A 25,441-nucleotide genomic window follows, 5' to 3' on the forward strand; every position below is an offset into this window, starting at 1 on the left:
CGCACACTGTATACAGATACAAAGTAGTCTTCACTCTCTCATTAACTACATATCCTGGAGCTGATTCCAGGTTATACTCGATCCTTGAGCGACTCGGCGTTTGAAGTGCATGGGTCTGCTCACGTGCGGAGTTTGTTTCTGTGAATCCAGGACAGGGCTGTAAATGTATTTTCTTTCCTTATGATTTCCCGGGCAGCCCTTCCTTATCTTCAGTTTATTGTAAGAATACAGTGTATGATAGGTATAAAATACAACACCTGTATTGATCAACTGCGTTAGTGGGAAGGCTCCCAGAAGTAGGCAGTTGGTGGGCATTTTGGAGGAATCGGAGTGATACGTGGATTTTCGTCTGGGGACAATGCCACAACCCCCCTTCCCAGCTGTTCAGGAGTCAGCTGTACGTCGCTGCGAGCTGCTGCATTCCTTTCTCTGATGGGGGCAGCGCTGGACGATGCATCACACGTGTGTGGTGTAAGGGGCTCCCTGCTGAAGGACCCGGATGTCAGGTCTGGTCTGTTCGGGGAGTGAGACACAGCTGCCCAGGTTCATGCCCGGTGTGCGTGTCTGCACTCATGTCCAAGTGCAGTTTGGGAACCGATTCCTGGACATGGAGGTGTTTGGTGACAGTGTGCACACCTCCAGGGTTCTAGCTGCTGCTCTGTCGTCCACCGGAGAGCTTGTGCCGGTTTGTCCACTCAGAGGAGTACACGCGAGGGTTTATTTCACAGAGCCATAGGCAGACTTCTGATCTTTGCAGATGCTCTCTGTAAAAAGACGACAAAGTTGAGCACCATTTCCTGTATCTAAAAGCCCTGTTGAATTTCTTTTTCTATGGCCCACAATTTTAGGTCCATCCCTAACTTTTAAGTTGTTACTTGTTTTTTTTTTTCTTATTGTTTTATGAGAGCTCTTTATATATAAAGTAAATTAGCTTCTTTCCTTTTGTAAGAGTCGTTAGTAGTTTTTCTCAGTTTCTTACCTTTTGATTTTGCTCACTCTGTGTCATTATTCAGAATTTTTCTTTTTTTAGATTTGTATTTTAGATGTATGTTATAAGGAACTAAGCCAGGATGAGAGAAAGACATGTTTCGTAGGTATTTTGGAGGTACATGGAAAGGCCATCTTTGGAAGCCGCAGTCATGGGCGACTTTGTCTTTTTTTTTTTTTTTTTTTTTTTAATGCTATGTTAGTCACCATACAGAACATCTTTAGTTTTTTTGTTTGTTTGTTTTTTAAAGATTTATTTATTTATTTCACAGAGAGAGATTACAAGTAGGCAGAGAGGCAGGCAGAGAGAGAGAGGAGGAAGCTGGCTCCCCGCTGAGCAGAGAGCCCGATGCGGGGCTCGATCCCAGGACCCTGAGCCGAGGGCAGCGGCTTAACCCACTGAGCCACCCAGGCGCCCACATCTTTAGTTTTTGATGTAGTGTTCATGATTCATTGTTTCCATGTAACACCCAGTGCTCCGGGTAATCCTTGCCCTCCGTAATACCCACCGCTGGGCTTTAGTAAGAACTGGATTTCGGATGCCACAAAGCAGATTTCAGGTTCCATCCATAACTAAGGGAAAGGAGGGAAAAACCAGAAATTAAGGAAATATTAAAAAAAAAAAAAAAAAGAGCTTTCTGTTCCAGCAAATGTGATCAAATGCTCTGTGTGTGTGTGTGTGTGTGTGTGTCCGCATGCGCGTGTGTTTTGTCTCAGGACTGAATTAGCCCTTGGTCCCTGTTGAGGTTCCAGGGACTGGACACTGGTGGGTGAATCATTATTGCTAGTGATGGTGAGCCTTGTCCTGTATTTTAGGAGGATTTGCCCCTACAGGACAATTTAGAAGATACTATTTTCTTAACGTTTTGGTTTAAATAATCTTTCGGTTTAAGATGTTAATCCCCGTGCCATATTTTTCCTTCTCCCTCATCCTTTTCTTTCTCTGTTTATATTTTTTGGTAAAGGGACCATCTGGAGGCTGCTGGCCACGTATGTCTTCTGAAAGATGCCTGTGACCTGGAAAGCTCATCTGAAATTGCCCGCCTCATCGCGGCCGAGAACTTGGAGGCAGCACTGGCTCTTCATCTGTACAGAGGAGGCCGACTCCTGCGAGGTGAGCCTCTTTCTCTCCAAAGGTGAAACACTGGAAATTGTGGAAACTAGAGCACTCACAGGGTCAAATAAAACAGAGCTGAGGGCCACCCGCGGGGGAGGTGCTCAGTGGGTTAAGCCGCTGCCTTTGGCTATGGTCATGATCTCAAGGTCCTAGGATCGAGCCCCGCGTTGGGCTTCCTGCTCGGCGGGGAGCCTGCTTCTCCCTCTTTCTGCTCAGGCCCTCTCTCCCTTAAATAATTAAAATATTAAAAAACAAAACAAAACAGGGCTGAGCTCTCAGTTTGTACTATTTTCCCAGTTCAGACTTGGAGGGTGCCCACTCGTCTTTTTTGCTTGGTCCTTCTTAGGGACTCACTTTCCAGAAGGGTGTAATTCTGCCGAGCTACAGAGCAGGCTCACGTCCAGTGGGCAGTGAAGGAAGCTTTGGGGCTCCTGCCCTCCGGGTGCATTCGTCGGGCTCTCAGAGAGACGAGCCCAGGAGGACATGTGCAGACACACAGAAGAGGAGGTGGGCTTAGATGTGATGACAGAGGCCCAGGGGTCTCCCGGCCTGCCCTCCGCAAGCTGCAGCAACCGATGCTGCCCTTCCCTCTGGGTCTACAGGTCTGAGAATCGGGGGGCTGCTGGTGCCAGTTGCTGTGAGCCGGAAAGCCAGAGAGCGGGGACCTGCGATGTCCGAGCACAGGGGAAGAGGGATGTCTCCGCTCAACCCAGAGAGTGAATTTCTCTTCCTGGCCTTTCTGCTCTTCTGGGGCCTTGAGCGGACGACCGGGTGCCGCCCACCGGCCTCGGTGAGGGCCGCCGACTCCCTCCTTCAGTCTGCCGACTCCGACGCTCCTCTCAGCCGGAAACACCCCCACAGACACACCCCGAAGCAATGTTTTACCAGCTGTCTTGGCAGTCCCTGAGCTCAGACATCGCGTTAACTATCACCAACGCACAGAAGTGATTTCCATCGATACTTGACCTGAAGCAGGTCCAGCATGGTGCTTGCACTCCGAGCCCTTAGATCTTGCTATTTGTAACGACGTGGGTGGACTGGAGGGTATTGTGCTCAGTGAAATAAGTCAGTCAGAAAGACAAACATATGATTTCAGTCGTGTGTGGGATTTAAGAAACAAAACTGATGAACGTAGGGAAAGGAAAGGAGAAATCAAGCGAGATGGAAACAGAGAGGGAGGCAAAGCACAGAGGCTCTTAATCATGGGAAACAAAGTGCAGTTGCTGGAGAGGAGGTGGGTGGGGGACGGGAACCGGGTGACAGAGGACGCAGGGTCTCATGACGTTGTCCGCCAGTGATGAATCACCCAGTTCTGCTCCTGGAATTAATGGCACACTGTATGCTAACTAAATTGAATTTAAATTAAAAAGCAAAACAAAACCCCTGAGTCCAGTGCTCTCGGGCCGAGCCAGCCAGGCGCCCCAAACTGCACAGTATTTGATGCGACTTCACAGGGTGTGAGCTCCTAGTCCGTGGTAAAGAGCGAAGCTGAGCGTCAGTGTCCTCTCCTAAAGGAGCGGATCATCAGTCCACGGGGCCTTCAAGCACGGCACGGCTCCCTCAGTCCCGTGAGGACGCGGGCGCGCTCATCGTCCCGGCTCCGGCTACAGCTGGGGGCTCGCTCTTCTCGCCGCTCCCGAGGCCGGTGTGATGGGGGCGAGCACAGGGGCACCGAGCAACCGCCGACGACATCGCGGCGTTGTAGCTGAGCGAGGATCTATCCCCAGACGCCAGTGGACTGACAGGGCGGTGGCATCACATTTCGGGAGGCGGTCTGTCAGTTGAGGGCCCAAAGGATCCAGGGCTGTCTTCACACGAGGGTGGAGCTTCCGGAGCTTCCGCCAGCGGCTGGGCCGGGCCTCGGAAGTCTTCGGCAGTCTCCTTGCTAAAGGTGACTTCCTGCGGCTCCACACCTCGCCTGGCTTGGCCTCCGTTCCTGCTCTCCCTCCCGCCTCCTGCCCCCGACGGGGAACTGGGGCGTCGCCGGATGCTCACTTCCTGTCTGGGTACACTGGGCAAGGTGCTGGTTTTTAAATTTAAGCTGCTGCTTAAACAAACAAACAAAAAAAACCCCTCCCTCTAGCACAGAGTGAACGTAACTAAATGATCAAAGACAAAAAAAAAAAATCTTTCTCCCACTTCTCGTTCCAACAGTCTAGAATCTTATCTCCAGGGACAACTGGTGATCATTTGCTTGTGTATTCTTCTGGAAATGTAGTACAGGTACTGTGCTAGTTATCTGTCTTAGCAACAAATTACCCCCCGAAGCGAGTGGCTTGCAGCAATGCATTTCCATGTAGTAGATTCCGTGGACTGGACTTCAGAAACAGCCGTGCCAGGGGTTCTGTCTCGGGCCGTCCGGCGAGGCTGCAGTCAAGACCCCGTACAATGCGCTCCGGACGTGCTCTGGCCGGGGCTGCATCATCTGGAGGCCTGACTGGTCCCTCACCCGCCACCTGCTGTGGGTGGGAGGCTCCGGTTTCTCACCAGTGGGCCTCTGCTGAGGTTTCTGAGTGTCCTCAAGACATGGCAGCCAGCTTCTCCGAGAGAGCACATCAGAAGCTGACTGGTCTTCGTGATCCATCCTTGGTAGTCCTGGGTTCCAGAGCTTGTGCTGCTTATACAGATCAGCCCTTGGGGGCGTGGGAGGGGGCCTCATCGAGGGGGACCATCGGGGCCGGCCACCCTGTGAGGCCGGGTACAGATTTGTACATATCTCCTCCCTGAAAATCAGCATGAGTGGCAGCACGCTGTAGTCAGGGGCTCGCTTTGTACCACCCGGCGGTTCTTCTGGGAGATGCTTCTGCAGCAGTGCAAGTATAATCTACCTCATTCTGCCAAGACTTGTGGAACCTTCCGTGCTTGGGGATGCCGTCGTGTCACCAAGCTTCCATCGGAACACTGAAGCTGTCTTCCGTGCTTCTCCCACAGTCATGGCAGCAAATTTCTCTGGACGGACATCTTTGCTCAGGAACCTAGGAGAACCTCCCCTTGCCTCCGTAGTTTTGCAGCCCTGCTTGAGCCGTCTGCATGGAATGTTTCCATCCATGGGGATGGTTTCCTCAAAGTACTACTCCCAAGAGCTCTTTTCCTCTGAACAGATACGACTTGGAATTCTGCTGCAGATGTCCTGGGACATAGAGTCTGCAATTAATCTCAAAATACAAAAAAAAATGTAGAGGCCAAGATATAGTCCATCATTTTAAAGCTCTTGGGAACTTTTACAAGGTTGTTACTGACTGATGGAAGTCTGTTCTGCACTCAGTAGGCTTCCTACCCTGGGGCTAGTGATTCTGTTTACCATCGGGTATATTATTGTCTATAAAACTATGCATTTTTAATGTCTTACACACATACACGTAGAGTGTACTTTATTTCCACAACTGTGTGACTCTATCTTTAAGTACACTTGAACTACATATCTTAGCGATCTTTCCAAATCAGCAGACCTCCTTCTGCCTCATTTTTTTCCTGACTGTGCAGTATTCCACCCAAAGAATGCACTGTGTTTATTAAGTCTGCCTTACTTTTGCTATTACAGGTAAAGCCACCGCAAGTGTGATTACATTTTTTACTTCACTCTGTGGGGATATTTGGTGGATTAAATTCCTCAAATAACCAGTGGCCAGAGGACTGTGTATTTTTCATTTGGATTGACAGGGACACGTGGCCCTCCAGAAAGGTCATTCCAGTCCGAGTCGACCAATAGACGGAAAGTCCTGTTTCCTCTCGCTCTGGGCACATCACTGGGCTTTCTTCCAAGTCTACTTTTTCTCCATGTTACCATTTCTTGGCCTTTGCTTCAAATAAGTGGAGGAAAAGCACAAAGTCACTTAAGCTTTCTCTCCCAAGTACTAGGAGGGGGCGCTCTCCCTAGAACCCATCTCATGGGAAACGAGTCTTCCTGCTTTGGTCGAACAGACGCTGGGACCCGAAGCAGCACCGCTGCTCGTGAACTTAGCCCGGCTTCTGTTTGCGTGTGTATTTCCAGTTGCCGTCCACGTGGTGGAACGTGTGTTCTTAAAGCCCATGTCTTAGCAAGCACACTCTCCCCGAGCCGCAGGCCGTGAGCAGCGCTGCGGTCGCCATCGGCAGGTAGACTCGTGACCCTCAGTCCTGCATCCGGGGCCGCTTCCTCTCCGTTCCCCGCGCTGGGCTGCCCTGTGCTGGCGGCCGGCTGGGCACGATTTCATGTTTCTAAGTCTTCCATAGATGAAAGTATATAGTTCTTAAAGTTATGTTTTTTTAATATTTACTTATTTGGGGGGAGAGAGCGTGAGCAGGAGGGGCAGAGGGTGAGGGAGGATCTCAAGCCGACTCTGCTCAGCGCAGAGCCCGACAAGGGGCTCGAACTCACAACCAGAGCTGAAACTAAGAGTCGGACACATAAGTGACTGAGCCGCCCAGGTACCCCTGGATTAAACCATATTTTAAAATGTAGAGCATTTAATTGTGTTTTTTTTGTTTTTTTTAATTGCGGAAGCAGATCATTTGGAAACTTCTTAAAAGTACAAAGAAGGAAATACAGCCCCTTGAGTTTCACTACCCAGATGTGACTGCGTTTCCTGTACATGTTTGGTTTTATTGAATTCATGTTTTTTTTTTTTTTCAAAATTAAATTTACACAAAAAGATATACTTGTACAGTATAAGCTTGCAACATCTTTTAAAGAACTACTAATCCATGCTTCCCGGGCTAAGCACTGCGGCCGCCGCGTCTGACATTCTCACCCTCTCTGTGCAGTTTGTGGATTGTATCACAGTTTAGCCGTCTGTCTTACCTACTGATACGTTAGGAGCGTTTCCCCCTCATTGAATGGTCTTGGACAGCGTGATAGGAGCAGTCCGTTCCTATTTCCACTGTCCTCCTCAGCTGTAAACAGTGTTGTGGTGAGGAGGCGTCTGCAGGGCCCGTTTGTTTTAAATCTGATTTTCTAAGTGGGGCATGGCCCCCCCTCAGGGCATATCTGTGCATTTTTATAGCAGGTACATGTTGCCAAGTAGTAACCAGCCACACTTAAATGTCTGTGCGCAGTAAATATATCTAAATAAAACCTTAATGGCATGGACAACTGGAAGTTTGCTTTTCTTTTTAAAACTAGTATTTACTGAGGGAATAATTAGGTAAATAAAGATGCTAAGAAGAATATTCAAGTTCTGAGAAATAGCATATTAACAGTATTAACATTTATTATAGCTATTTTTCAGGTACAATGCAAGTATTAAAAAATATGAATTTTTTTTTTAAGGATTTTATTTAGTTGACAGAGGCAGGCAGAGAGAGAGGAGGAACAGAGAGCCCGATGTGGGGCTCTATCCCGGGACCCCAGGATCATGACCTGAGCTGAAGGCAGAGGCTTTAACCCACTGAGCCACCCAGGTGCCCCAACAATATGAATCTTGATGCTTTGTTTAATGAATGCATTGCATGTGTTCCTCCCCTTGGACATGTCTGTGAAAGACGTTCAATGTGTATACCCACTTGTCTTTCAAGTGCATGCGAAGAGAACTTCGTAACTTCCCTGTCTAAAATACAGCAGATGATCGCTTGTGTAGGGGGCTTCCTGGGCCCTCCTTCCTCTACCCTAAGTGACACACAAAGAAAACGGGCCCGGTGATCCAACGTTGGCAGGAAGCTGGGTGAGAAGTACTTCAATAAAGCTCTTTTTCGGTTTCTTGTTGAGAATCAGCTTCAGGCTCGAACCTGGTGAGGAAGCAGATGGTGTCAGGTGGCTGATTAAGGACCCAGGTTCAGGAAACTGTGATGTTTTTTCTCAGGAAACTCCCAGGAAGGACACATTTTCAGTGGAGGCATTGATTGACGAACGAGGACCAGTCGCTTCGGCAGCTCCAAGTAAATGCACTTGGAAAGTAGTTTGTAGACCACTTTTCAAGCTTTGTTCATTTCCACAAAGGCTTTTCAAAGATTTAACGTGGGAGCCGGCTTTGTATCAGGAGCAAGCGGTACAAAATTAATAAGCCATGGTGCCTGTTCTTCAGGATTTTCCAGGCTACAAATCTATCCTAAAACCTTACGATACATGGCGTGGCATTGAAGTGGGGGGATTTACTTCCGAGGGGCCGATGAAGATGTCAGAGAGGAGGGCGTGCCTGAGTGGGGTTTTGAAGGGTCAATAGGAGTTTCCAAACATTTTATATAGCAGAGGACTTTAGAATTTTCCGCTCATAATTATGGATGCATAGTCATTAAGACTAACGTGCTATTTATTTAAAGCTTTGTTTTCTCACCAATGATGAGTATTGAAGAAATAGGAACGCAAATAAAGTACCGCACATTCCATCCTTCCGAGCGCTGATTTAATTCAGAGAGCTTCTGGATTTTTTATTTAAACAACTGTTGGGTGTAAAGCACAGTGATACAGTATCACAGAGTCCATGCTCTGCTGGTAGGTCGTATGTAGTGCGTCATTTAACCCCACGAGTAAGTCAGCTAATTAGCATGACCTCTGTTTCATGGGTGAGATGGCCGAGGTTCAGAGAAACCTGGTGTCCTGCTCAAAGTCCTGCGTTTTCCAGGTGGAGAACCAGGATTCTTACCCAGGATGGTGCGGTGTCAGAGTCTGGTGTTTTGTCTTCCTTGATTTGATGAATTTGAGTGGCTGCCACTTGGCCAGCGGCTCACGGTGCCCATCATTTTAATTATTGAATGCGCTCGTTTCTCTGTCTGTGACACTGGCTGTATATCTTGCCGGTGTCTGCTGTTCTGTCTTTGGAGATTCCACTGAAAAAAAGGCTCTTTCTGTGATTTTCCTTACCCTAATTCCCCTTAACTGGCAGTTTTTATAGGCTGTGGGGGAATGCTGTATTAGCTTCCTGTTGCGCAATTTACCGCGAACCCAGCTCTCAAGGTCAGAAAGCCGAAATGGGTCTCCTGGCGCTAAAAGCAAGATGTTGGCGGGACTGTTTTCTTTGTGGAGGCTTCTGTGGCCAATCTGCTTCCTTATTTTCTACCTTCTGGAGGGACCCACACTCCCTGGTCCAGAGCCCCTCCCTCCCCAGAGCCCGCCATGGCCGGTCCAGTCCCCCCCATGCGGTGGTGGTGGGGGGCTCCTCCTCCCCCGGCCTCCTCCGCATGGAAGGGCCCCATGGTCCCGCTGGTTGGTCCAGGAGAATCTCTTCCATTTTAGGCTTAGCTGACTGGCGCCCTCCATTCTACGCAGCCTAATGTGCCTTTCCTCTGAAACGTTCCTGGGATCGAGCCATTAGCAATGGGTGTCTTTGGGGGTCACTGTTCTTCTCTCCTCACGCCTCCCCCTGGCCCCCAAGATTCGTGTCAGTCCCACATGCTAAAACCGTTCACTCTCAGCATCCCCCACTAGCCACACGCATTACAGAAGGGGAACCATTTCTGCAGGGGTGCTCTTCTCTGTCTGGGGTTGTGTGAGAGGTCATTATCTGTCCATAGTAAGAAGCGGCCAACAACTGAACACGTGACAGAGTAAAAAGGAATGTTCCCCTGCCATCCCAGATCTCTGGTCTTGTCGGTCCCTTGTCCAGAGGCAGCAACAACCAGGTTTTCTGAATGTTCTTACACTGAGTTTATACATATGTGTAGACACACACACATACACCACGTGTATGTTGATATATATGTGAATGTTTACATTCATGATAAACATGAGCTAGCACTCATGGAGTAGATTTTTTTCAGTCTTTTTATGTCCGTGTACACACACACACACACACAACTCTATAGGCTTTTTTTTTTTTTTTTAAAAAAGGCTGGTCCTCAGTGCTGTACCTGAGTTGCTGAGTTGTTTTCCGTCTTTTGCTCTCCCTAGCGGCCTTGGTGTGTCTGGGGGTGCCTCAGCGTCTAGGGGCTGAATTCTTAGCAGTCAGATTCCACGGGAAGAGCCATCTCACCAGAGAGAAGAAAGACAGAATCTGCTCATTTGCACTGATGGGAATAGTTCTAAGGCAAATAAAAGGAAAGACGAGTTCCCTTTGAGTGACCTGCTGAGTCTCAGGAGGGCTGGCTCGTTCCAGAAACCCAGTATGAAGGTCCCTCTTAGGTCTGGTTCAGTTGGGGGCTTGCCAGCCAGCATCTGGCCTTTGGTGCGGCTTCTGCTCAGCACATCGTTTAGCTCGCTCTGTGCATGCCTGATGCCTTGCTCGTTGGAGCTCAACAGACATTCCTGTGACTGAGCCTCTCACTGGCACAGGACAGACTTGCTCCCTGGCGAGTCCTCCCACATGTCACGTGCACGGTGTGTGGCCCCCACGGCAGCTGTGCGGAGCCCTGCCCAAAGTCATTGCGCCGGGATGCCCGACATCTCCTGTAGGTCCTCGAGAGCACGGCACCTGCTCTTGGGGTCCCAGCTGGCTGCACTGGGTCTGCGCTTTCTCCCGGGAGCAGTCAGCTTGGCTTTGACAGACGGTGGCCACTGTTTTTCATTTGTTTAAATGTAAAGCTAATTGATTCTAAAGGGTGCTGGCCCCGGTGGTCTGAGCTGATTAACCCCCACGTCCTGGTGTGTATAACCATGATGCCTGGTCCGCCCTCAGGTGAGCTGGACAAAAGGAAACCCCACACGGTCTGCCAAGTTCAGGGAACACGATCTCGCGTCTGCTGTGGGACGGAAGGACAAGGGCTGTCTCCAAGGCCTCGCTGTGCTTCATTAACTGTCATCGTTTTGCAGGTCATGGAATCCCATTTGGAATCATCTTTGGTGGAACTGATTTAAATGAAGATGTTAACCACAGAGAAAAAAACGAAGTGATGGGAAAGGTCCTCGAAGAAGCCAGGTAATGCAGCTGAGAACCTCCCGGGGGCTAAGCATTTGGGCAGAGATCACCGAAACCAGGCGACTCAGAAGGGCCGCCGTTGGGAGGTTCCCGTCTTACCATAATAAACCCACGCTCTCTTTTTTTTTTTTTCATTTCACTTTTTTCTTTCATGTGCACATTTTAATTTTGCCATGAAGAGTCATGGTGAGCAAGTTATTGCTCACGAATAATTATTCAATGATGGTTCCCATTGGGCCAGCCTTCTCCGAAGGTTGGAATTATTAGAATTATTAGAATTATTCCCATCAATGCAAATGACCAGATTATGCCCCTTTTCTCTCTTTTTTCCTGCTGGGTCGAAGGTGTGCACTGATAGTCCTCAGAACAGCACACACCGACTCTGGCCCCGTGAGCGCACGCAGCAGGGAGGGGGGTCACTGTGGTCATTTGGGGCAGAACAGTCATTCCTTGTGGGGGCCGTGCTGCACGTCCCCGAGCCTGGCTGGACACCGCACACTGGTGAGACCTGCCAGCACCGCAGCCAGAGTCTAACGTGTTTCTAGCCCCTGGGGGGGGGGATTGTTGTCCCCAGTCCAGAATCCAGAGCCATGCTCCCCAGTTCTCTTGTCCAACCATAGTTAGTCATATTTGTACAGCCGTGTGAGCTAGGACAGGTGGGGGAGAAAATCACCCCCGATCCTGTGTATCACAAAGATGGTGGTAATACCTAACACAGCAGTAACAGTATAGAAATCCTCTATGTCCATATGAAAGTTGTTTTAAAAGGCTAAAGAAAATAAAGCAAAACCCAAATAGTCACAGGGACCTAAAGCCAAGAGCTCTCTGTTCATCAGTGAAGAGGCAACTGGCAGGCTTTCTGGGGTGATTCCGCAGAAGGGTCCAGAGGGTGCCACGCAGTCGGTCGCTGCCAGGCACCCCTGGTTTTCTGGGGCACAGAGCGAGTCCTTCCCGAGTGTGGAGTCACCCTGAATTCCAAAGCTTACCGAGACCCCAGCCTTTCAACTCTTGTAAATCTTTGAATTATTATTTAAAAAAAAAAGAAAAAAACAAAGCAGGCAATCAATTTTTTTTTAATGTGGACAAACTGCTTTATTAATTCTTTAAAAACAACACTGCACTGAGACATGATTGGCGTGGAAGAGAAGCTGTGTGGAATGAAGGTCCGCAGCCCGATGAGTGTGAAGATGAGTCTTCATCAGTGAAACCGTCATCGCGGTCTGTGCCCTAAACACCTCTATCCCCTCCGAACCTTCCTCCCACACTCCGGAGGTCACTATCCTGATGAGAGCCCTTAACACGAAATCCGCCCTCTTTGCAGATTCGCAAGTGTAAGTTACAGCAGCGGGAGCTGTAGGCTCCAGGGGGTCTCCAGGACCTACTCCCCTTGTACAAGGGAAACTTTGCCCTTTGCTGAATGCCTTCCTGTTCTCCCCCAACCCTGGCCCCTGGCAGCCACCGTCCTACTTCCTGCTACTAGAAGTCGGACGGTTTTGGATTATCCTGTCAGGCGGATCGCACAGGATTTGTCCTTTCGTGTCTGGCTCCCTGCGCTGGGCCTCCTGTCCCCCAGGTTCACCCACGTGCTTGCGCTGGCAGGACTGTCTCTTCCTTCAAGGCTCAGTAACATTCTGGCGTGTGTGCTTACTACACTTTCGTATCCCTTCGTCTGTCCGTGGACGTGTAGGTTGCTCCCATGCCCCAGTAAAGGGCCAGCAATGCAATGTCTGTGGCTCGTCTCTAGCCCTCTCATGGTTGAGGAGCCCTGGTCAGGGAATCCAGAACTCGTTGTGTCTTTATGTCACTGGAGCATTCCCGATCCCTTAGAAAGGACGCACTCCACGTACCAGGATGCAACCCAAGGCAGCCCCCGCTTTTCACTAGGCAGGAGTCAGTCTCGCTCCTGAAAACTAGGGTTACTGTGAAATATCATTCCATTTCGGGACCCTCTTCCTCCTGAGAACTTCCCGGCCATAAATGTGGCCACACAACCTGGTCTGAATAGAGAGTGTGCCCCACGTGCGTGCGGGAGTGTGTGCATCTGCCGGAGAGAATCACAGCAACAAAGGTCGAGTTGGGGTTGATCTTGAAAGGTGATCTGTCATTATAGGTTTTCTCCATGTTGTCGCTCTCAGACTCTGAAAATTAATTACCTTTGGATTCATGTAGTTTCGCACGGTCTTACGGAAGAAATAATTCTGCTGGGTAGAAACAGTATTGAATAAATTCATCGCACGGTATTACTGTTAGCATCATTCATTGCATTGTTATTAAAACACATTGATTTTCATTTCGGGGGAGTATTGATGGAAGTCAGCGGGCAGGGAGGTCCGATGAATCATTAGATTTCTTGCCGGACAGTGTACAGTATACTTTTCTGTAAAAGTATTGAACTTATCTTGCCTTATAATGAGTTTCATTTTTAATCAAATACTTTTAAATAGTTACATTTTTCTTATGAGGCTTATTTTTGAACTTTTTTAGTAGTTAAAACTTTTTTTTTCTGCACTTCCACGCCAGCTTTTTGGCTTGTATTATAGTATGATAAGTATTTGGTAATTATAAATACAAATTAGGTAAGGAGTCTGAAACTTGTGGATATTGTTTTATGAAAGATCATCCAGGTGCATTTTAGAAAAATTTAATATCATCCACAAATGATCAAAAGAGAGTTTATGTGAAGTAAATTGGCTCAGAAATAGTTTCACCGTTAGGAAATGCGTCCGACGGGTTAGATCCCGTGAAATTGTCGGTCAGGACGGCTCAGTGTGTGTCCTTTCATGAGGTTGTTGAACTGTGATGTTCCTAAAGGTGTTTTTGAGTAAGAAAGTCACCTGTGAAGGTGAGGACGTTTTGAAACAGCGATAATTCATCCCAAGTGCAAAAGTGGCAGTTTCACATTTTTTTGTAAGAAATGTGTTATTTTAAATTTCTTTATTTTTTGAGGATTGATGGGCTCAAAACCCTCTTCAGGGTTGTCTCCTAGGGCGGTGGGTCTCAACCCGGGGCGGTGTCTGTAGGGAGGGGCCGCAAGGACGGAGGTGTCACCTGCCACCGCGGAGTAAATGGAGAGTTTGGCGCGGGCTCCGGCCTCCCCCTGCCCGACTCCACACGTCCGCGTGCGCGCTCCCTGAGGAAGACCCTCCCGGGGCTCTCATTCCTCCCTTTGGTCTCCAGCGGTGCCGTGGATCCCCCAGTGATGGATCCTGAGCGACCGGGACATGCTGGCGGAAAGGGTGACGGGCTGGGGGCAGTGACAGCCAGCCCCGGGCGGGGGTTCCGGAGCTCCGTGTCCGTCTCCTGCACTCAGCTCCTGCTCTGCCTTCGCCCCCGCTCTGAGCTGCGGCCTGCTGGAACGTGCGGCTGGACCCGGCCGCGCTTGCTCGTGTGTCCGTCGGTGGGTATTTCTGCCTGCCTGCCGGGTGCCACCGTGACTCCAGGGGCCGGGGGAGTCCCAGCGCACAGAGCCAGGGGCCAGGCGTTCCCGTGGGAGCGGAGGAGCGGGTAGCTTCCCACGAGCACCTCCGGCTGCCCCGCGCATGTCTCTAGAGACAGTGTTGGGGGTGAAAGTCACGTCCTCTGTCATTGACCCTATTCCCGCTCCTCAGCTGTTCTCTGCGGATGCTCTGAGCTGACCCCCGTGCCCTCGCAGCCCACACCAGTTCCGAGCAATGGCTTGCTGTCTGGCTCCCGTGAGGTGTTCCTGGTTCATCCCCTGGGTACCGGGCCCCACTTCCAGGGACAGCCATTGCTTGATAAATGCGCGCGTTAACATTCCCGACCCTTGCGCGTCCGCGGAGCTGTGAGCGCGTCCGCACGGCCTTCCCTCGCTGAAGCCAGTGGACCAGACAGCCTGTCCTTGGAGGTTCCGCGTGGATTAACTAAATCCTCTGCTTCTCTCCTGCGTCTGGCTCTCTGACTTTTCCCCTGCTTCTCTGACCTTGTGTGGAAGGAGCAACAATAAAAAACTGAAATGCAGAGCGCCGTGTTTGTTCCTTGCACACACGCTTGTTTTGATGTGACTGGAGGGTGCCCTGAGAGCCGCTGGCCGCACGTGATGGAGACGGAGGCACTTGAAGTTCAGCCTCTCGCCTGGTCTCTCGCAGTTTGTTCCAAAGAGCTGTTCCCTAGTTATGTTCATTGAATTCTGCCCTAATTGTTGTCCTTATTTCTGTTCATCTTACTAGATTTGCTGTCGCTTTCACGGAGTCCATGAAGGAAGTGGCGCAGACACAGTGGGTATGTGTTGATTTGGCTCTCATGCTGGCTGAGCTGGGGAGGGGGAGGGCGAGCTGGGGAGGAGGCAGCAGCGTGGGGCGAGCTGGGGGCGTGGTGGGGAGAGCTGGGGCGGCGGCAGGGGTGGAGGCTGCGTGTGCTCGGATGGGAACGGACAGTGTTTCTGCCGACACTGCCTGATATGGCCACAAGAGTGTACGATGTCCCCTGTATATTGCTGGTTTTTAATTTGTGCAGATACTCTTTTCTTTTTAAGACTTTATTCATTCATTTGAGAGAATGAGAGAGCATGAGAGAAAGATCGGCAGGAGAAGCAGACTCCTGCTGAGCAGGGAGCCCAGGGTGGGACTCCATCCTGGGCCTCCAGGATCGTGACTGAGTTGAAGGCAGACGCTTAACCAACTGAGCCCCCCAGGCGCCCTTGTGCAGATACTCTTAAGACTTGACTGATTTTTTTTTTTTTTTTTTTATACTGCTGCTGAACAGCAGAAACCACCCCGGCGCTGCATCTTCTAATGTTTTCTTCAGCCGGGCTCAGAGCGGGTGATGTCCGGGCTGCGGGCTAAAGGTGGCGGCCCCCACGGGCACGGAGAGCAGCGATCTTTTGTGGTGCATGTAGCTCCGACACTGGGACTGTTTCCCCGAAGAGCTTGAAGGGCTAGAGGGCTTTGTCGCTCCCCACGTGGATGGCTTCCTGACTGATGACGCGGGCGCAGGGGGGCTGAGCTGGTGGGAGGGGAAGTTGTGGCAGAGCTGGCGTCTGCAGAACAGAACCGGCCGGCCCAGGGGCCACTCTGCCCTGGCGATTCTGCTCTCTGCTGCGGGGACCTGCAGGGTGCCCGGGTCGCCGGCACCGTGGTTCCCAGTGTGGGGCTGGCTCATCTGTTGTGCCCCCGGGGATGCCCTTACTGTCCGTCGGCATCGTTCTGTCGGGGCGCGTTACAGGCTCTGCGCCTTCTGTGTAGGATTCCCGTCGGTCACATCTGGCGCGTGGGACTGCCGCGTGGGGGGCGGGGGTGCGTGCAGAGTTTTGTGGGGCCCGTGGTGGCTCAGCACGGCTGCCGGCTCTGTGCGTGTGCGGGTCCGCTCATGCCCGTGGCCGGCAGCGCCCGCCTCCTTCACAGCACACACTCCCTGGGCAGGAACTGGAGGCTGCATTTTTCAGGGCAACTTAATAAAGCAAAAACCTCCGGATGATCAATGACAGGCTGCTGGTTTTCTGTTGGACCCACGGGGCTGTCTGGGTGGTGTAGGAGTGGGGCTCCCCGCCCCCCGGGCCCCACAGGGTCAGCCCATTTGCATCGTAACACACAGTTTCCCTTCCTCACCTCTGGGAACTCAGGGAAACCACGGACCCTTTCTTCCTAACGAATGCAGGAGCCCCGTCTGAGCTGGTCTTTGATCATCTGCACGCCCCTTGTAGTTAAAAAAAAAATCACTTTAAGATCTCCTTGATGAAGCCATAAAAAATTTTAATTTGATCAGATATTGGCCCTGAATACATGCATTTTGCACGTTCAGTGTGATGGCCCAGGGAGAGTGCGTGCGACGTGTGTCGCCTTCCGAGCGAGGCTCGGTGCTCACCCGGAGGAAAGGCTCTTGGGGGCCAGAGCCGCAAACCCAACCCGATTCGTCTTTCCCCAATTTTGTATCCGAAAGCGTGACCGGCAGACAAACCGAGGACGTGGATGCGGGCATTTGTTACCCCGCTTCTTAAAAATGAGTGGATTGAGCCAGCCAGTGGATTGAGCAGAGCCCCTGGTGGTCTTTGCGGCCAGCGATAAGCACGTGGCATTTTGTTGAGCAAAAGTGGGAACTCTGGAAAGGCCCCCGTGGTCGCCAGCCTCCCCGGGCGTGAGGACCTCCCTGGTGAGATCAGTGTCTGATGGACAAGCGCGATTGTTGTGTTGCTGTGGTGTGAGGACACGCTTTGTCATGTGGGAGGTCCGCAATGCTCCGTGAACCGTGTTTTCCCCATGACTGACAGGCAGCGCGACGGAGCCCTGCGTCGGGACAGGGTCCGTCCGAAGCGCGAGCTGGATGCTTGGGCTCCGGTGGGGCAGAGCATGACAGGAGTTCAGGGTCCCTCTCGTGGCTAAGTTTAGGACGTTGCCACTTGTTGCGTTCTCGTGTAAATACCCAAGAGTAACAGCTCCACCGATCCGAAAAGGCTTGCCCCTTCCCAGTGAGCGATCAGTGAGATGCTGGCTTTTCTTTACGTAGCTCAGCCGGCACTCGTCGTATGGAGCGGCCCGTGCGGGGATCCAACGGTCTTAGCCGGACGTGAGAGGGAGCTTTGACCTGTCAAAGTGGCTGGTCCTTGTCCTTCCCCCAAGTGTCTCCTTCTCAAATGTCACCTTTGTTGCTGACCTTAGGACCCTCCCAAGTCGGTATGGATGCGTTCGCTTACTGTATCTGTGATTTTTGTTATATAACAAACCTCACAAATACAGTGCCTTCAATCACACACTTCCTGTCATTCTTTGTGTTGCCCGGGTCAGCTCAGCCAGGCTGGGGGGTCTGGGTGGCCTTCAGGTGCCATGACCGGGCCTTTGTGGGGGGCTGGGGACAGCCACGGACTCTCTCCCCTGGTCTCCGTCCCCCGTGAGGCTCTGCACCAGGGAGAAAGCCTTCTTGGAACTTGTGCTTGAGTAATAGTTTGCTCCGGTCCCTCTGGCCAAGCAAGTAGAGGAGTGGGGGTACAGCCGGCCTCGTAAGGGGAGGGGCTTCCTGTCCCTGCAGGGACACGCAGGAAGGGCGTTCCTTGGTGCTGTCTCTGCCTTCCCCTGTGTGGTCGAGAGCTCCTTGAGGATGGGCACGAAGTAGGATTCACTGTGCGTCCCCAGAGGGTAACACATCCTCGTGTTCAAAAGATATTGGTTGAACTGAATTTACCAGGGACAGACCCTTCTTTAGAACTTTTTAGGACAGAAATTTCCACGCATAAGTGAAAGCAGCAGGAATAGACGCGCGCCCCGTTCCCAGCCCTGCTCGTGCTCCTCCGTGCTTCACCTCCAGTCAGTTCATGAGGACACACACAGATGCACACACTTGTACTCTGGAATGTTTGTGTTAAAGTTTGCTCTCGTGCCATTTTACCTGTAAGTGCAGGTTGACAAGGTTTTTTTAACCTAAGTACTAGTTTCTGGATACATATTTGTGGGGGAAGACTGTAGCATATAAGGAAGAAATAAAGTGGGACTCAAGAATAATAACGTGATTTAAGATTTTTGCCAATAAATTTTGGAAGAACTCAAGTGAAGGAGTTTGGGAAGGGAGAGGAGTCGGCCCTGAGTCCCAGACGCACTGAATCCGGGCTGAGTGCGGGTCTCCGGCGGCGGTGTGGGGGCCGCAGCTGTAGTGTGCGGCTGGCCTCGGGGGAGGGCGCCCTTGCAGGGCCAGAGCCTGGGTCACGGGTGCAAAGTGCCGGTCGACCGCGCGGTTCTTCCTCCCCGAGCTTCGCTGTCATAGGCAGTGACCAGGGAACCGGCCCGAGTGCACAGAGCAGGCCCAGTCCGGGCAGGGTGCACCGTCCATGGAAGGACCCGCTGACGTCTCGGAGCCAGGTCCCCCCCTGGCTGTGACTCGGGTTCCCAGATGGGCCGGGTGATCCTGGGTCACGGCTCTCTCTTTTCAGAAAGGTACTTTTCCAAGTACCTGGCAAAGCATTTAAAAAAAAAAATTGAGCAAGCGGCGAAAGTTCAGTCTGAGGTGATGATGTAAGAGATTATAATAAAAGCTAATGATAAGGAAAGGGTGTTTGTGGTTTAGAGTTTATAGCGGCAGGCGCTGGTTACTAGACTCCAGTGTGAGCCTGGGTTTTTAATACGGCTTGTGTCCTGTTGGTGGAGGATTTTTCAGTAAAGTTCCGCTCAATACCTTTATCTGATTATCTTTTACAAATACAGTGTACGTATAAATAACGCAAAGCTTCATTATTCAGCCACACTTATATAATTATTTTAGATGGATTTTTGTAGAGACATGATTTCTGCTTATGTGTTCTGCACAGCGATGTTTCTTGAGTAATTAAGTTGGCTCTTCGTTATCGAATTGCCAGCTTTTGTTTTTAATTCTGTGTTCTTTATTTCAGGGCGCAGGCCTGACTCAGGGAGTTGCTTAGTTAATCCCACCGAATCACTGTCAAACCAGAATCAGATTTCAGTGATCCCAGATGAGAGAGAACTCACTGGCGGTTCTTCTACTCATGCTTATGGTTTATTCTAGGGAAGTCGTAGACTTTCTCAGACTAAAACCAGCCACATCGTAGAGCTGTGCAGGGCAAAGGCACCCTCGGAGTCAAGCTCTTCTGCCCTCTGGTCGTTGATCCGACAGGGTCGCCCACCAGAGCATCGGTCTTCACTGGAACTTCCCTGTGTAGGCTGGACCGACCGGCTGCCCACATGGCTCATGGCAGTGTCCAAGTGGACAGATGCCACTCGGCTCCAAGGCCCCACCCTAAATCTCGTGGGTGGTCTTTGTGGTACGGCCGGCTCCCGCCAAGGCCAGTGATCGGGCCCGGCCCCGCCTAGAGGAAGAGGCTCTGTCAGGTCTCGCGGAGGCTTTCCCAGAGGCGCCGTGAAAAGGCCGAGTTCTTTGTTGCACACGGTGTGTATCCAAAATCATATTTCAAGATGTGATCAATGTAAAAATGACTAACGAGATAGTTCGTGTGTGTGTGTGTGTGTTTGCATCGGGTCTTTAAAATCCAGTGTACCTTTTGCACTCGGGCGCGTCTGTGTTCAGACCAGCCCTGGTTCAAGGGTTCTGTGGTCTCTTGTGGCTGGAGGCTGGCGCAGTGGTCAGCCCAGCTCTGGATGTGCAAGGGCCGGGATGACCTTTCAAGGTCACTCAGACGAGTGCTCCCGCAGCATCGGCAGTGGGAGACATCTTAAAGAACCCCCAGAAGGGGCTTCTTGGGTCTGCCCTGGGTCCCCTTCAGCCCTCTGAGAAAGCCAAGGCGCCCCTCTGGGGGCTGCTTGTGGCCCCCCACCTCTCTCTGGCTGACTGCACCAATTAGTTTGATTGGATTTCGATAACAATGGCTTTGTGTTATCTCTTGGAATATGAAATGCCTTTGTTTGGGATTGTCCTTGCTTGTTTATTGTTGTTTCTATCAGCCTAAAAGTGAGGTCTCACCTGCTCTGTGAAGGGCAGGGTCGCCTGCCCCTCACCAGCCCCTCACCAGCTCTGCGGGCAGCCTCCGTAGTGCTCATTACCCAAGTGCAGCACCGGTCGTGTTTTGGGAAAACCCTGCTCTGCTGGTTTGTGAAATTATAACCTTGATTTGGCATTTTTAGGAATCTAATTCTCTACCCACTGCTAACTTTGATGTATGCCTTATGGAAATGGAAAGCTAGTCTGCACAGAGTGTTGGCTTCTTGTGACGGTACGTAATAGACCTTCAGCATGCAAATCTGGGTTCAAAGTGAAGATTTCTTTCTCTGAATTCACCAGACTTTCACCACAAAATGTGACTACTTCACAGGAATAAAAAAAGTAAAGCAAATTAGGTATATATCGTAACGGAAGGCTCTTCTCTCCGCAGAAGCAATGATCTTGGGGCGCCTGGGTGGCTCAGTGGGTTAAACCTCTGCCTTCAGCTCAGGTCATCATCCTGGGGTCCTGGGATCGAGTCCCGCATCAAGCCCCACATCGGGCTCTCTGCTCAGTGGGGAGCCTGCTCCCCCCCCCCGCCCCTGCCTGCATCTCTGCCTACTTGTGATCTGTCAGATAAATAAAATCTTTAAAAAGAAAAAAAAAGAAGCAATGATCTTGGGTTTACTAGGTCTTCATTGGGTTCAGACCCCCCACAGGCCTGCAGAAAATTCAACTACACCGTCGACCCGCTTTTTCTAAGAAGTACTCTGCTAACAGGACTTTCTCCAAATTCGAATATTTATTTATGAGCTAGCTGGTTCTTTAAACATCTTGAGTTTGAGTAAACATTGCTTGAAGTGGTTATCAAATTCGAGAAAGCATGAGGATATCCAGAATGGCCCATCTGTCCTCTTTGCCGAGGTTAGCGCTGAGCTCAGCCTTCTGGCGTTGTTACGTTTTAGAGAGTTCTTTTTTTTTTTTTTTTAGTTTGGAGCTGGTGCCTCCCTGCCTTCTGGGGTGACAGTGTTGTGTGTCGCCTCGGCACTCGTTAAAGAAAAATAACTTTCTCGAAGTGGTTCATAGGAGGCCCTAGCTAAAGTGTGCTTTTACTTTCAGTGTGCACATGTACGCGTCAAAATTCTTTTGGAAATTAAAATGCAGAAAGCAAGACAGAGTTCACAGGCTGTCGCATGCGCCGTTGGCGGCCCAGGTGAGCACCCAAAGCCCACACAGGTGTGAGCGCCAGCCCCCCGCAACGAGCCCCGCGCCGACTAATCGCTGAACTCTGTGCGCTGCCCGTGTGTCCTGTGAACGCCTGACTCCTCCTCCTGCATGGCCCGTGGCTCTGTACCCGCCTAGCCCTGGGAACCGCACTGCAGCGGTGGGAACACGGACCACAGCTTTGGTTCTGGCGCCCACCCTCCGTCTCTCGGGGCTTCGGCCTTCGGTGCCCTCCTTGTCTGAGACCCTCCCCGCAGACGCTGCAGGGGCAACTCAGGGACCCATCGTACCCGAGGAAGCTAGTCATTTTTAATAACTTCTATTAAGATTGGCTTTCCTCTGAGATTTCTTGATGGAACTGGAAATGTTCTTTGCATTTTTCTTCCCCAAATGAGATCTCTGGGACTTGAGAAGTTTTAATGTAACTCAAAGAGTGGGAAGCTCGTCAGTTCCAGAGCGCAGCCCCCGACCCGCGTTCACACGATCGTGACCTGGGCGTGTAGACGTCTGGAGTGAGCAGAATTGCTTCGATTTCATCAAATCACCAAGGCACAGAACAGCTGGGGCAGCTGGGGGGGGCGGGGGGATGCTTTTGAAGAACATCAATAATCCCCAGTTATTTACTCCATAGGTTTAACTGTTTCTTAAAAAAAGAAATCTTCCCTCTAGTGTTCCTGTCGGCATTCCTAGTTGTGGCGTTGCCGCCAGCTTTGGAGCCCAGGGCCCTGGTCCTGATCCAGTCCTGGAGATGCTCCCTGTCCCATCCATGCGTTTTCCTTTTCTCTTTTCTTCCCTTGCTTACAAACCAATTTCTAAGGGAACAGTGGGAGGAGAAGCACACCCCCTAAAAGGCCCCAACTCCTGTGCGGTTTTTTGGCATAGGTAGGTTTTGAAAGCCTTCCACTTACGAACCTTGATTGTTCGAAAGCAATTTGTAGCCCTTTTCAAAGTACTTGTTAACAAAGCCGTCCTCAGATACTGCATTACAATTTCAAAATAAAAATTAGTACCTTTGTCACCCGTAGGTCCTGCGATTGTATGTAGATTTCAAAACAACACTGGCTGTGGTTTCTACTTACAGAGAGCTTCGTTTCCGAAGGTCATACAGATGTTAAAAATGGATCTGTGTGATGTTTCTATCTGTTATTCCGTTATAAAAAGGCATGTATTAGTGTTGGGGTCTGTTAGAAGGTCATGTGTATTTGTAAGTATCTCTCCAACAGGACCCTGGCTTTTTGTATCTAGTAACGGGCCAGATTAGGTAACGGTTTCTCATGCACACAGTGGAGCAGCCTCTGCCCCCACCCCTGCACACGCACAACACACGCGCACACACATACACACATGCACACAGACCCTCTTTTTTACTTTCTGCATCGATGAGCTGATCTTGCAAGAGAACTGATATACAAGGGTTTTGACTCTTACATTATTTCAAGGCAAGAGAAACAACAATAAATATTGAGAAAAGAAAGCTAATTTGTATTTAGAGCATTTTAATATAGAGAATGCTTTTCAAAATCAATATAAGCCAGCTGGCTTTTGCCAGTTTTCTTTTATTATAAAGATTAAAAATAAACCAGGTCCAGATTTTTTATATTGTAACTCTATTTTCTTGACTTACTAGGATGAGATCTTACAATATCATTCATAACATGTTTTAAACGTCCGTAGAGGACTTGATACTTATTTTATCACGGATTGAGTAGATTTAAGGAAAATAATGCTCTAAGATATGTAAAGACCAGCTGATAAATCCAGAAATTTCCACAGAGAGTCCATTCATTCTGCTTATGGATATAAGACCCAGTTTCATTAATTTGTGTTTGTTTCAGAAGGAATGTTTCTGAAGGGAGCACTGTGGGCTTATGCAGTTCTGACTGCAGACAGAGCTTATTTCTGATGGAAACAGAGGCAAGGCCAAACCCCTATTACGCCCTCCCTTAATGAATCAAATCTCTATAGGATTACATTGAATCTGTTTTTGTCAAACGCCGGTGTTCACTTTCAAGTTGAAGTACCAGGCTGCTGGGTGTTTCCGGTGTGTGAGCACCCTCTCCGGGGGCCGGTCGAAGCAGCAGCACCCCGTCCTCCTCTGCACACCAGTAAAAGTCTCCAGCTTTCTAGTGAGATTGGAACTACACAAAATGGGACGTTAGGCTCTGGACTTCAATTTTTAATTTCAAATTGTGACTATTAGCCATATTTTCCATTAAAATTAACCTTTTTTTTTCTCGCTAGTAGGGAGGAGAGTTTAAATGTTTGAAGGCTTCCTGTCTTAAGGGCATCTTAAAAGGGGGTGCGTCTGCGCTGCGTGGTGCAAGGGGGCGGCCGTTCCAGGCGTGAGGGGCCCCAGATGCAGGACGGGGCACGAAGGACCAGAGCGGAGCGGAGACACGCGTCTGTGCAGGGAGCCGCAGTCCACTGCCCCGACCACGGCCCAGTGCTCACTTGCAGCCCCTTCCCTCTCCTCCCTCGGCCTCCTGCCCCTCCTAACTCCCTCCCCGCAGGCGGGGGCCGGGCGGATGGTTTCCATTCAAGGATCTGTGTCCTCAAACCAGGGTTCCCACACGTCTCCCCCGGCTTCTGCACGCGACGGACAGGCTCCCCACGGGCTCTGCCATCGGCGTGTTCACTGTCTGAGCTTCCCTAACTCTCTACTAACGTGGTAACCGTACAGCCGTCCGCACGCATCATGCCTAACCTAAGGACCTCTGCGTATGTGCCGCTGACCTGGGAGATGCTTTCTGTGGGCTAACCCCCATTAAAAGCGGAAGGAGCTTGTGCTCTTAGAAAGTAACTAGTGTGGGAGCAGCTGCGGATGATCCTTCGTGACGTGTTCCTGGGTGATTTATTTTAGAGCCTTCATTTTATTTCCAAACCGCAGCTGTAACGGACTACCCAATTTACTTCTTGTCCTTTTTCCTTTCTTTTCAAAAGCCGCATGCCAGGGGGAAGATCTACGTCCAGAGTCAAGGTAAGAATTTTTAAATTTATGTATTTTTAAAGACGAGTCCTTCTAGAGCTGTGCTCGACTTGTTTGTGGTGAAATCCTACGGGGCCTTAGATGTGCCTCCTAATCAGTACGACGGACGGACCTGTCGCCTCCTAACGTGAAGGTCAAGGACAGCTACAGCGACGCTGTAAAAGGACAACTTGTCATACAGGTCACTTACCAGTTTCAACCAGTAGAAGTGCAGTGTGCTCCCTCGGCGGTGTGTTTACAAAGGGGGGAAGCAGAGCCCTCCGGCGCCAACCTCACCCCTTCCTGCCCTCACCCAAGCAGTCCCTCCCCAACAGGGGCCTCCACAGCCCGTGGGGAAGCCCGCAGCACGTGAACGCAGTGAGGGGACGGGACCGCTGTGTTCCCGTTGAAACAACAGGAGTCCCGGGAAGAGGCCACTGCAGCGGGGACACGGAACCTGCCGCGAGGCTGGGTCAGTGCCGGTGCGGAGGCCGGAGGCCCGCCTCGGCTGCTCCGCGCCTTATCGCCGGGGGACATGCTCGGGGGGTTCTGTGAGACACAGAGCCACCTAACTCCATCTGTGTGTACGAAGGGAGTCTCCAGGTGTGAGTGCGGTGCTGTCTCGGCCTGACTCCTAGCCGAGGGCCACGTCGGCACCCCAGGCAGGCACGGGCTCGGCCATGGCCTTTAGGACCTACACCCTGAGTCGCTATGAACACCACTTACCCTGTGTGGACCTCAGTTTCCAGCTCGATACACTGGGGGACTCTGCCTAGTGGGGCGTTCAGGGGTCCCAGGGGTGTGTGGGCTGCACCCACCCAGGGTCTGTGCCCAGGGCGGGCGTGCAGTGCACACTCGCTAACTAGTAGGAAAGTGAGTCATCGGCGTCATTGGGTGTGGGTGACGATCTCGAAGGTAAGTTGCAGAGAGGGTGCCATGGCTTAATTTACACATCCTGAAACTTCAGATGTTTCCCGTTGTCACAGTGAGCTGTTAAGGGTCACCTGAGTGCCCTACATCTTAAATGTTCGGTTCAGAATTTTAAGCTTA

The 25,441-nt window shown here is 50.8% G+C and overlaps 1 protein-coding gene across 7 annotated transcripts in view; it reads left to right on the forward strand.

The window, feature by feature from the left end:
• Nucleotides 1-25,441, forward strand: part of GLT1D1 (glycosyltransferase 1 domain containing 1) — a 101,111-nt gene that overhangs the window by 21,882 nt on the left and 53,788 nt on the right. For 5 of the 7 annotated variants that reach the window (XM_082699868.1, XM_082699865.1, XM_082699869.1 and 2 more), the window contains 4 exons: nt 1,953-2,101; nt 10,764-10,869; nt 15,057-15,108; nt 24,367-24,403. In XM_082699868.1, coding sequence (XP_082555994.1) covers nt 1,953-2,101; nt 10,764-10,869; nt 15,057-15,108; nt 24,367-24,403 — 344 coding nt within the window. The remainder of the gene's footprint in view (nt 1-1,952; nt 2,102-10,763; nt 10,870-15,056; nt 15,109-24,366; nt 24,404-25,441) is intronic. The other 2 variants (XM_082699871.1, XM_082699870.1) reach the window with 2 other exon arrangements.

Source organism: Mustela nivalis, assembly GCF_964662115.1.
Source record: "Mustela nivalis genome assembly, chromosome: 14".
NCBI lineage: Eukaryota > Metazoa > Chordata > Mammalia > Carnivora > Mustelidae > Mustela > Mustela nivalis.